The 12,696-nt window shown below is 39.8% G+C and overlaps 1 protein-coding gene across 1 annotated transcript in view; it reads right to left on the bottom strand.

Annotated features, from left to right (window-relative positions):
- ddx10 (DEAD (Asp-Glu-Ala-Asp) box polypeptide 10) overlaps nucleotides 1-12,696 on the bottom strand; it is a 217,265-nt gene that overhangs the window by 78,216 nt on the left and 126,353 nt on the right. The window contains exons 14-15 of the mRNA XM_052026644.1: nucleotides 11,333-11,455; nucleotides 2,296-2,454 (exon numbers count right to left, since the gene is read on the bottom strand). Coding sequence (XP_051882604.1) covers nucleotides 2,296-2,454; nucleotides 11,333-11,455 — 282 coding nt within the window. The remainder of the gene's footprint in view (nucleotides 1-2,295; nucleotides 2,455-11,332; nucleotides 11,456-12,696) is intronic.

Below are 12,696 nucleotides of genomic sequence, written 5' to 3' on the forward strand. Positions count from 1 at the left end.
GAAAGAGTGCAGAGAAGATTTATGAGGATGTTGCCAGGACTAGAGGGCTTGAGTTATAAAGAGAGGTTGGCCAGGCTAGGTCTTTATTCCTTGGAACATAGGAGAATGAGGGGCAACCTTATATAAGGTTATTTAAGATGGATGGTAATGGTCTTTTCCCCAGGGTAGAGGAGTCTAAAACTTGGGGGCATAGGTTTAGGGTGAGAGGGGAAGGATTTAAAAGGGATCTGAGGGGCCACTTTTTCACGCAGAGGGTGGTATATGGAAATGAGTTGCCAGAGGAAGTGGTGGAGGCAGGTACAATAGTAACAATAGTATCATTTAAGAAGTGCTTGGATAGGTACATGGAGTGGCGGGGGTGGGGCTTAGAGGCATATGGGCTGAACACAGGAAATTGGGACTAGCTGGGTGGGCACCGTGGTCAGCATGAACTGACTGGGCTGAAGGGCCTGTATCCATGCTGTATTGCTCTATGACTCTGACTAATTCAGCATCACACTCCTGCACTAACACCATTACCTTTGATTCCCATTTACGTAACCTTTATCAAAGTAAAATGTTGCATGGCACAACAAATGGACATCAAACAAAATTTGACCCCAAGCCACAAAGATCATAGATTCACAGGGTCACAGAATCACAGTCATGCAGCACGGAAACAGGCCCTTCGGGCCATCTAATCCGTGCACACCATCAACTGCCCATTTACAGTAATCGCATTTTATCCTCCCCACAGTTCCATCAACTCCCCCCATTCTACCTCTCACCTGCACAATGGGGCAATTTACAGTGGGCAATTAACCTACGAACCCACATGTCTTTGGGATGTGGGAGAAAACCAGATAAACTCACTCAATCACAGGGAGAATGTGCTAACTCCACACATACAGCACTGGAAGTCAAGATTGAATCCATGTTGCTGGAGCTGTGAGGCAGCACCTCTACTAGCTGCAATACTGTGCTGCCCATAAAAGATATTTCAGATTGGGTTATTGAAGGGGTGGGTTTTAAAGAGCAATGTAAACTAGCAGTACAGCTGACAGTCTGTGGATGGAATTCCAGTTTAAAATTTATGCAGTTGTTGGCACATACTAACGGAATGATGGAAATTGGGCATGCGCAAGAGGCCAGAGTTAACCTAAGACAAAGATATGGGGAGGGGAATTAGAGGGGAATAAATAGCATTAACATACAGATTAGCTGGGGTCTCAGTGAATGGCAAAATAAGTTCAAGAGGCTTAGGAGCCTAAGTATTCATGCAGAATGAATTAAATCTCCTTTTCATATAGCCATATGTCCTTTCAGCTGAGCTATAACCCTGTAAGTTAAAATCTGTAACAGCCATGATAAAAGTTGTTACAAGTTTATATCATAAAGCGACACATAATTGCAACAAAGCTGTAAAATTCCTGTCTGCAATTCTTCAACAGGGTGGACCAGCATTATGTTCATTCTGTACTGGGATGGAAGATATTACTGCTGTTTTCATCCCCCAGGGCTCATTTTGTGTAATTTCTAAAGGATGCATTTTTCTTAAATTTATCAGAAGTTTTCTCCCAACATGGATTTGGGACAGTTAATTTTCTGTTTCTCAAGGGACGGTCACAAAAGATTAAAAGGTCACAGATGTTTTTCAGTTGTGATGCTGCTGGCAGTGGAGGCTTTAATTTGGTGGTACACTGAGTTTCAGTTTTACAGTAAAAATATCTGAACTCTGGTGAAAGGTCATCAATCTGAAACTTTAACTGTTTCTCTTTCCATGGATGTTGTAAAGATATTATTTTTACTGGCTTTCAATACAACATGAGGCAGCTCATCAATGCTCCACTTTCCAAAACAAAAACAAGAAATTAATGCAAGAAAAACATTCTCAAAAGTATTATTTTCCAATTGTTGAATACTGCAAGTGTTTAACTGAAATCAGAGGTGTTCAACATCATCCAAGATGCTCATCCTTTAATATTCCATCTGTTCAGAGATGATTGAGAAGTCATTATCTTTACTGGACATATGAAGGACTAAACACAGAATAAGAACAAGGATCAGTGTGCAACAAAACCCTATGACAAATTCATGAGAGGAAAAGAAGAACGAGCCTGGCTTGCAGGAATGGGAAAGGCAGCAGGAACTGTGCAGGTAAGATGGTTGATTTTCACTGACCTCTAGCAAAGAGCATGAAGAAGCCAGATCACTTCTTTCTCAACATTGAGAGGTTATAGAAAGTTTAGCTCTCCCTCATTCACACTACCCTCAACATAAAAAAAATCATTTCTCACATTGCAGAATTCCACTTACCCTATGTTTCTCTTTTATTTTTTTTCTGTATTCTTCCTTGTCGTGTTTATCCTCCTCGCGTAACCTCTCTTTTGCATTCTCCACATTTATTCCTCCTGTGTCATCATCTGCGACAATGTCCACTTTGCTTTTTTGTATGGGTGGCCACTGCTGAACTACCTATAGCATAAAAATAATGGTGAACTATTAATGGTAGGAATAACAAGCTAGTGCTGACTGAAATTTGACAATTTTTCAAATGCACAACTTTCAAAATAACTTTTATAACAGAATCCTAAACACAAAATCATATACATGCTACCTTCAACTTCCATTAAAAACAATACAAAACTAGCATCTTATATACAGCTTTGTACGTGAATTAGTTGCCCAAATTCAAAGACCAATGTAAACAATGGATTTTTTGTGTTGGTTTTAGCCCACTGTTATATCAACAAGATTCAAGAGTTAGGACTTTAAAATATTTAAGGAGCAAAGTGCATTTTATTTAAGAAATACCCTACAAGAATCAAAATAACAGCTTCATGTTATACAGAGAGAAGTTTTAAATTCAGTATCATATTAATTTAATAACTACTGTTAGTGTCCTAGTGAAAACCCCAATATAAAAAGTGTTTTTGGACAGTTCAATTTATTCTGTAGTCTTTAAGAGTTAATCTGAGTAATAAATTATTACAAAACATTCTCCAATAATGAGAATCATGTATAAATTAGAGACAGGAATTCTTTAATTTGGGGAATCACCTTATAGTTTCACAGAGATAGGTAAGTTCTTAAATATCTATCATCAACTCTGCCTGCATATAAACTCTTAAATCAATTACTGGACTTAGTAAAGAGAACCTAAGTAAAGAGCATCAACTACTGTGTGCCTGCTCCTTCACCAGCAACTCCTCAGGTCCTCTAGCCTCTTTCAAAAGCTGTCTCACAATTTCTTAAATGGAAACAAAAGAAGTAGTAGTCCATCTGTCCCTTTTGGTCTACTCAACGAGAACATGAATGATTAACTCAACACTCTATGCTCACCCTCCCCCCCATATCATAGAGTCATACAGCATGGAAACCAGCCATTCAACCCACCATATCCAAGCCAACCAATGGACACCCACCCATTTTTATCCCATTTTCCAGCACTTCACCCATAGCCTTCTATGCCTTGGCAATTCAAGTGCTTATCTAGACAGTTCTTAAATACTGTCAACAGCTCTGCTTTCACCACTCTATCAGGTAGTGAATTCTAGGTACTTGTCATTTTCTGGATTAAAAAGTTCCCCCTCCGATCCTCTCAAAACCTATTACCTGTTATCCTAAATCTATCTCCTCTAATTTTACCTACCTCTGATATGGGGAACGGTTTCCTGCAGTTCCCTAGGACCCTACCATCCATGGTATATGTCCTAGCCTCATTTGTATCCTCAAAATGCATCACCTCACATTTATCCGGATTAAACTCATCTGACATTTCTCAGCCCATTTCACCAAAATATCAATATTTTGTGGTCTACCCTGGGGTCCAAGACTAACCACACCACCCCCCTCCACCCACACACTATCAACAACTCCACCAATCTTCATGCCATCTGCAAACTTACTGACCATGACTCCTACATCCACATCCAAATCATTTAGATATATTACAAACAGCAAAGGATCCCAGCACCAATCCCTGTGGAACATCACTAATCACAGGCATTCAATCACAAAAACAACTCTCTAGCCTCACCCTCTGTCTCCTAATGCAAGCCAATTTTGGATTCAATTTACCAACTTGCCTTGGATCCCATGAGCCCTGACCTTTTGGACCAGTCTCCCAAGAGGGACCTTGTCAAAGGCCTTAATTAAAGTCCATATAAACCACATCTACTGCACTGCCCTCATCAATACATAACTTTGTTCTCCTTCAAAAAAATTGATCATACAGGATTTGCCCTTGACAAGCCATGCTGGCCGGCCCTCATTGGTCCCCACCTTTCCAAGTGATCATTAACACTGTCCTTCAGAAATTTTTTTCCAATAACTTCCCCTCTACTTATGTTAGCGTCACAGATCTGTAATACTAGAATTTTCCTTGATGCCCTTCCTGAAAAGGGGGGACCACATTTGCTGTCTCCAGTTATATGTACCTCCTTTGTGGCTAGCAAAGATTTAAAAATCTCAGCCAGTGCTCCAGCAATCTATTCCCTCACCTCCACAGCAGCATGATCTCATCTAGCCCTTACTTGCCCTTAATTTGCCTAATTCTCCAACTACAAACTTTGTTTCCTTTGTGAATAACAATGAAAAGTATTCATTTAAAACCTCACCCATGCCAGATTATAGATTGCCCGTTGCTCCCAAGGGGACCTGCTCTTTCCCTGGTTATTCATTTGTCCTCAATATACTTATAAAATGCCTTCGCATTTACCTTAATCCTATTCGCTAGTGATTTTTTTATGACCCCACTTTGTCTTCTTAATTTCCTTTTTAAGTGTCTCTCTACATTTTTAAAATATTCTTGATGGGCCTACCTCTTCTTCAGTTCTATATGTTTACCTTTTACTCTTTATCCAACCCTTGATATCCATTGACAGCAAGGGATCCCTGTACTTGTTACCCTTGACTTTAACACTTTCAGGAACACGTTGGCCTTGGACTCTTGCAATATCTCCTTTGAATGCTTCCCACTGTGCAGGTGTAGGTATACCTAAAATTAGATGCTACCATTCTACGTTTTCCTTATTTTAATGAAATTTGGCTTCCCTCAATTTAAAACCTTTATTCTTGTTCCATCCCCATCTTTTTCTATAACCACTTTAAAATATACGGAGTGATGGTCGCTATCTCCAAAATGCTCCCCCACTGATACGCCTACTACTTGACCGGCTACATTTCCTAAAATAAGGTCCAGTAATGCTCCTTCCCCGATCTATCTACATACTGTGTCAAAAAGCTCTCCAGGACACACCACAAAAATTCCACTCCTGCTGAGCCTTTTTCAATTAGGCAGTCCAGTTAATATTCAGGAAATCGAAATCCCCTAGTATTCTCACACTATTTTTATTACATCTCTTCATATCTTTTCTCTATCTTTTGTTAACTGTTAGGAGGTCTGTAATACACACCCAGCAAAGCGACAACACCCTTTTTTGCTCCTAATTTCTACCCACATGGCCTCATTTGAGGAGCTTTCTGAGGTTTTCTGCCATAATACTGAAGTAATGCTTTCCATAACTAGCACTGCAATGCAACCTCTTCTTTTACATCTGTACCACCTGGAAATTCTATACCCAAGGATATGGAATTGCCAGTTTTGCTTGTATTTCAACCATGTCTCAGTGATGGCAACAATATCATAATTAAAGCTTGGGTCCAGAAATTTATCATCTCCTACTTAAAAATATTCAGTAACTCTGCCTCCATAGCCCTCTCTGGTGGTGAACTCCACAGGTTCATTATTCTCAAGTACTTCTTTAGTCCTTCCTGATTTGTTTTTTTAATTCTTGGGTCTCACAAAGAGCATAACATTTTTGGATCTCTTGTTCTTCCTACTCAGATCTATCATATGTTATCTAACACCTGAAGGACATCACAAAGGAACAACTCACTCTTTCCCCAGTACTAGTGTCAGTGATCCATGAATTGAAATTAATTTCACCCATTTCTCCTGCTTTTTAATTTGCTCCTTCCTGCTCTTATTCCTTCAGCAGAACCTCTTCCTTTGTCCTATCTGTTCTCACATGGACCATTACAACTGGACTTTCGTCCTCCCATTCCAGTTTCCCCATCACTTTCAGTGCACTAGAACATCCTTTGGAACAAAGCATTTGAAAATCAGGACCTCAAGCCCAACACAAAGCTCATGATCTACCGAGCAGCAGTGATTCCTGCCCTCCCATGCACCTCTGAAATATTGATTACCTCAAAGCTCCATAAGATTATTATCAATGCAGCCTCTACAAAATTCTCAACAAGCAGTGTTTTATCCAGGCCAACATTCCCAGCACTCGGCTAGCTCTAAAATGGGTAGGCCACAAGGTTCACATGCCCAAAACCAGTCTCCAAATAAGCATTCTACACCAAGCTTCATCAGGCCAAGGAGTTACCAAGATGACAATGGAAATGATTAAAGAACATTCTCAAAGCCTCCTTTGGGATTTGTAACACTACTAACTCATGGGAATCCTTGGATCATTGCTGCTGAAAATGTAGCAAGAGTATTTGGTACGGCATCGTGAGCCTCATGTTCCTTCATCAGGAGCATATGAAACACCAGAAGGAACAGACCACTTCTCAAGCTACCCATTTATCCTGTCAAGCACCTCTGCCCATTCAGTGGCAGAATCTACGGGTCCCATATTGGGTCATCAACCATCTCAGAACCCACAAAGCTGCAGTGAAAACAAGTTTTTCCTGATCCCCCAAGGGATTCTCCAATAAAATGAAGTCCAATAAGATCACTGGCTCTGATTTTCTATATCCTCATGGTATGTGCCCCTCAAATTTCCTGTCCTGTGACACCTTCATTTTTTTTTACACAATCTATTCACTTTCCTCTTTCTGTGAAGATGTTCCTAAACTAAAAACAAGTGATTTCTCTTTTTGGTCTGTCTCACAGAGTTAGCCATCCATTAGTATTTTCCCAAGTTAGAAAAGTTTCATGAATTGTCAAAATATCCATCATTTCCAAAGTTCTGTTAAATTTATATCATAAGTGCAATTTTGGCATGACCATCCACTGACCTTTCTACCTTTATGCATCCGTGATATTTCACTTTTAAAGAACTTAACGATTTCTCATCACCTCGTATCTCAAGAAGTTGGCCCCAAGAATTTCTAAACATGTTAGAACATAGTACAGCACAGGAATAGGTCCTTTGGCCCACAACATTGTGCCGAACCAATTACATTACTAATAAAATGCCCAACTAAACTAACCCGTCCTGCCTACACAATGTCCATATCCTACAATTCCCCTCACATTCATGTGCCTATCTAAGAGCTTCTTAATCTCCCTTATCGTATTTGCCTCCAGCACCACCCCAGGCAGCGCATTCCAGACACCCACCACTCTCAGTGTAAAAAAACTTGCCCCGCACATCTCCTTTGCAATTACCCACTTTCACCTCAAATGCATGCCTTCTGGTATTAGACATTTCAACCCTGGGGAAAAGATACTGGCTGTCTATCTATGCGTGTCATAATCTTATAAACCTCTATCAGATTTCCCCTCAACCTTCACTGCTCCAGAGCAAACAACCCAAGTTTGCCCAACCTATCCTCATAGCACATGCCCTCTAATCCAGGCAACATCTTGGTAAACCTCTTCTGCATTTTCTCCAAAGCATCAACATCCTTCCTATAATGGGGTGACCAGAACTGAATGCAGCCTAACTAGAGTTTTATAATTTTCTGACTCTTGAACTCAGTGTCTCGACTAATGAAGGCAAGCATGCCATATGGCTTCTTTACTGCTCTATCAACCTGCGTAGCCATTTTCTGGGAGTTATGAACTTGGACCCCAAGATTCCTCTGCTCATTAACACTGTTGAGGGCCTTGCCATTAACAGTGTACTGTATCTTTACATTTGATCTCCCAAGGTGTAACACTTCACATTTGGCCAGGTTGAACTCCATTTGCCATTTCTCCGCCCACACATGCAACTGATCGATATCCTGCTGTATCCTTTGCCGGTCTTCTACACTATCCATAACACCACCAATCTTTGTATCATCTGCAAACTTACTAACCCACCCATGTACATTTTCATCCAGGTCATTTATATACATCACAAACAGGAGAGGTCCCAGTAGGGATCCCTGAGGAACACCACTAGTCACAGGCCTCCAGCTAGAATAACTCCCATCGACCACTACCATCTGTTTTCTATGGCCAAACCAGTTCTGAATCCAAACGGCCAATTCACCGTGGATCCCATGCATCCTAGTCTTCTGGGTGAGCCTCCCATGAGGAACCTTGTCAAATGCCTTACTAAAATCCATGTAGACAACATCCACAGCTCTACCTTCATCAATCACCCTCGTCACCTCATCAAAAAACTCAATCAAGTTAGTAAGGCACGACTTGCCCTGCAAAGTCATGCTGACTGTCCCTAACGAGACTATGGTTTTCCAAATGCTCATAAATCCTATCCTTAGGAATCCTCTCCAGTAACTTCCCTACCACTGACATGAGATTCACCGGTCTATGGTTACCAGAATTATCCCTGCTTCCCTTCTGGAATAATGGAACAACATTAGCTACTCACCAGTCCTCTGGGACCTCACCTATGACTAGAGAGAACATGAAGATATTGGTCGAGGACACAAAGATATTGGTCAAGGAATAATCTGGCATCAAAGTTAGATGCATACTATTTTGCTTCTGATCTTTAGTTCAGTAATTACTCATCCTCTACATTATTTTACCATTAAACACAGAACTTAGCAAAAGTTTTATTCTACCTCTCCATGGCAATTCAATTAACAAGATCTATAGGCAGATGCAACATTAACTCTGGTTCGCTCCATTAATACAGCCTGGGCTTTAAGTTCTTTAAGGTTTTCAGCATCTGCAGTATTTTGCTTCTTGATGCAGATTGCTTTGTTTAGAACGGATACATTTATTTAATAGCTCCAACTGCTTTAGCTTTAAGGCTTCTCTTTCATATTTTACCTTCATATCAATGACAGCTCAGTAATGAAATAAGTAATGTAATTAGTTGAGAGGTAAAATGCAAAAATAGGCATAAAGGGAACAAAATCTGATTGGCAGAATTTAAAAACTCTTTCCTTCAGGGATATGTTCTGGGGCTTTAGCTATTCTCATGCATAAAAATGATTTAGATAAAGGAACAGTATTGTATATCTAACTGGCAGTTAACGCTAAATCAAGAGGCACAAGGGATTGTTTAGAATGGAACAGGCAGTAGAAGGGACGTAGACATCTACGGCAGATGGGTTCAACATGGGAAAGGGTGTGGTCAAGCACTATGGGTCAGTGAAAAACAAATAGAAATGTTTTCTTGGTAGTGAATTTTCTTGCTTTAATTTCTTTTTTTTAAATTTAATTTCTTCGTTCTGAAAAAAAAGAACAACAGATGTGTACTCATTTGTGCAGATCACAAGTTCAGAGAATGAACTATGCTCATGTTTAAATATCACAAATGCGTAACAACATATGACGAGGAACGACTCACAATATGAACTAAACAAAAACTTGCAGTTATATGAATGGCTGGATGGTGCTGCACCAAGTAGGCTGCCTGGAACCACTGGCTGCAATTCCCAATAAAAAAACAATTGAGGGCGAGGAAGTGGCAAATGGAATATAACACGAGATCTATCTACTCCTGTCCTATCTAAGTACCTGTCCAAATGCCTTTTAAACATTGTAATTGCTTTTGCCTCTACCACTTCGGCAGGCAGCTCGTTCCAGATAACCACCACCATCTGCATGAAAAAAATTATCCCTCAGATCTCCTTTAAATTTTTCCCCTCTAACCTTAAATCTGTGCCCTCTAGTTCTAGATTCCCCTGCCCTGGGCAAAAGACCGACTATCCAATCCATGCTGCTCAATGTTATAAACCTCTACTAGATCACTCCTCAACCTCCTGCATTCCAGTGAGAGTTAACCCAGTCTATCCAATCACTCCTTACCACTACAGCCCTCCATTCCAGGCAATACTTTATTGAATCTCTTTTGCACTCTCTCTCTCTCTCTATTGCTACCACATCCTTCCTGTAGTCTGGTGACCAGAACCATACACAAAACTCCAAATGCTATCTAACCAATATTTTGTATAGCTGCAACATGATGTCCTAATTCATACTCAATGCCTCAGCCTATGAAGGCAAGCATATCAAATGCCTTCTTTCACTACCCTATCCACCTGTGTTACCACTTTCAGCAAGCTATGGATTTGCACCTCAAGATCCCTCTGTACATCAACAATCTTAAGGTCCCTGCCATTTACTCTATATGTCTTAGAAAATTTTGACTTTCCCAAAGTGCATTACCTCGCACTTGTCTGGATTAAATTCCATCTGCCACCACTCTGCCCAACTTTCCAGTTGAGCTACATCTTGCTGTACCCTTGGACAATCTTTTTCACTACCTGTGACTCCACCAGTTTTCTTGTTGTCTGCAGACTTACTTATCAGAGCACCTACATTCTCATCCAAGTCGTGTGTATGCACATAAATAAATATATTAAGGTCCCAGCAATGCAGTACACGGACTGTTACAGACTTGCAGTCAGGAAAAACACCCATCCACCACTACCCTCTGCCTCCCATCACCAAGCCAATTTTGGATCCAGTTTGCCAACATGCCTCAGATCCCTTGTGCTTTCCATCACTAAGGACCCTCACCACCCAGGACATATCCTCTTCTCGTTACTACCATCGGGGAGGTGGTACAGGAGCCTGAAAACCCACACTCAACGATTTAGGAACAGCTTCTTCCCCCTCCGCCATCAGATTTCTGAACAGTCCATGAACACTACCTCATTACTCGTTTTTTGTTGCAATATTTATTTATTCATTTATAGTCATTTTTAATGCCTTTGCACTATACTGCTGCTGCAAAACAACCAATTTCACATCATACAAGTCAGTGACAATAAACCTGATTCTGACTTAACTTTCTGGACTAGCATACTATGCAGGACCTCATCATGAGAGATGATCTCATTAAAACATTCAAAATTCTTACAGGGCTTGACAAAATAGATACACAGTTGATGTTTCCCCTGGCTGGCATGTCTAGAACCAGGAGATAAAATCTAAAAATAATAGATTGACTATTCAGAACAGATACGATGAAATTTTTTTTCCCCACTCAGTTTGTAGCGATCTACTTAAGGCGATCTTTGGAGACTCAAGTCACCAAGTACATTCAAGAAACTGAAAGGTTTCTGGATATTAAAGAAATCAAAGGATAAAGGATTAGTGCAGGAAAGTGATACAGAAGTATCAACCATGATTTTACTGAATGGTGGAAAAGGCACAAGGAGAGGAAGAACTTACTTCTGCTATTATTATTTATCTGAGACTCACCTCTCCTTCTTCATCAAAAATGATTTTTGTATTCACTTTAAAATTTCTCTTCAAGACCTTCTTTGCTTCTTTGACTTTTGATTTTTTTGTTGCCGTTTTCTTCAATTTTTCTTTTTTGGGTATCTATGAAATAAAAAGGTGATAATTATCTTAGTTTAAAACAACCGACTCTGACTGGCTAATAGCAAATCTGACTGGCTAATTACAATTTATGACAATCAATTGCTGTCTACTCATTTACCTTAAACAGCTTGATTGTTTGAGTTAAAATCAATAAAAAAATTTTTAAAAAACAGATTATCCTGGGGCAGTAGTTAGTTCTTCTGTAACAGTCTCTGCAACTTTAAATTTTGGTTTATACAAAAACACCTCAGAACCAGAGTGCCATGTAAGTAATACTACATGAAAACAGCAAAGTGCAAAACGCCATTAAAGGTTAGCAGAAAAGTATATCCTTCAGAAAAAAAGACATCCTTTTTATCATTTTTCACATTCATACTTTGGAAAACTTCCTTCAGAAAAGCTACAAGAGATCAATGACATAGAAATGTAGCTACTTTTCATGTGCTGCTGTCTTCAAATGAATGATTGTCAATAACATTACAAAAAGCACCTCATTGTGGTTCCTGAGCTAAACTGTTTAGGAAGTCCAAGCTTGCTCAGCGAAGTGAACACTGCTCTTGGCAAGAATTTAAAAGCTGTCTAGAAATCACCATAGAGTACCTCGATAAGGGAAATGAAGCAGATTTAATCACATTCAATTATCTAAATAGGAAAGCACAAATATGGTCTTTACTGTAATATTCTTTATGAAAACAACAAGAAAAAAAAACACATCCAGCCTCATATATGAACAACTATTTTGATGAAGTGCCAGTTAATGAAACTTCCAGTGCTCAAATTGTGCCATGAGATCTTTTACATCGACCCAAATGTGCAACCAAATTCTCAGTTTAACATTTCATCTGGCATTTAACATTTTAACAGCATCTCCTCAATCCTCGACTTGTGTTTAAATCTCTGAAGGGGGACTTGAAACTCTTCCTCCCCCAAGTCAGAAATGCTATGAAAGCCATGGCTAACAAAGCAAAATTCAAAAATACCATAATCACCCCACAGCTTAGTAAATAAACTTCAACCTGAACTCATTTATAAGACAGATAGGACCCAGACTCTTGGTGGCTTTGAGTTTAAAATTTGGTGGCAGCCAATTGAAGTAGTAGTCCTTAGCCAAGAGAGTATGGTAGCACCTAATAGCTGCTCAGGGAAGCCTATTAATTAGGGTCATGCCTGGAAATTATAGGTTCACAGTTGATCAGATCTTCAGCTTTTGCTGTTGAAGTTCAAATGTGAAGGCTAATCAT

Source organism: Pristis pectinata, chromosome 11, assembly GCF_009764475.1.
Source record: "Pristis pectinata isolate sPriPec2 chromosome 11, sPriPec2.1.pri, whole genome shotgun sequence".
NCBI lineage: Eukaryota > Metazoa > Chordata > Chondrichthyes > Rhinopristiformes > Pristidae > Pristis > Pristis pectinata.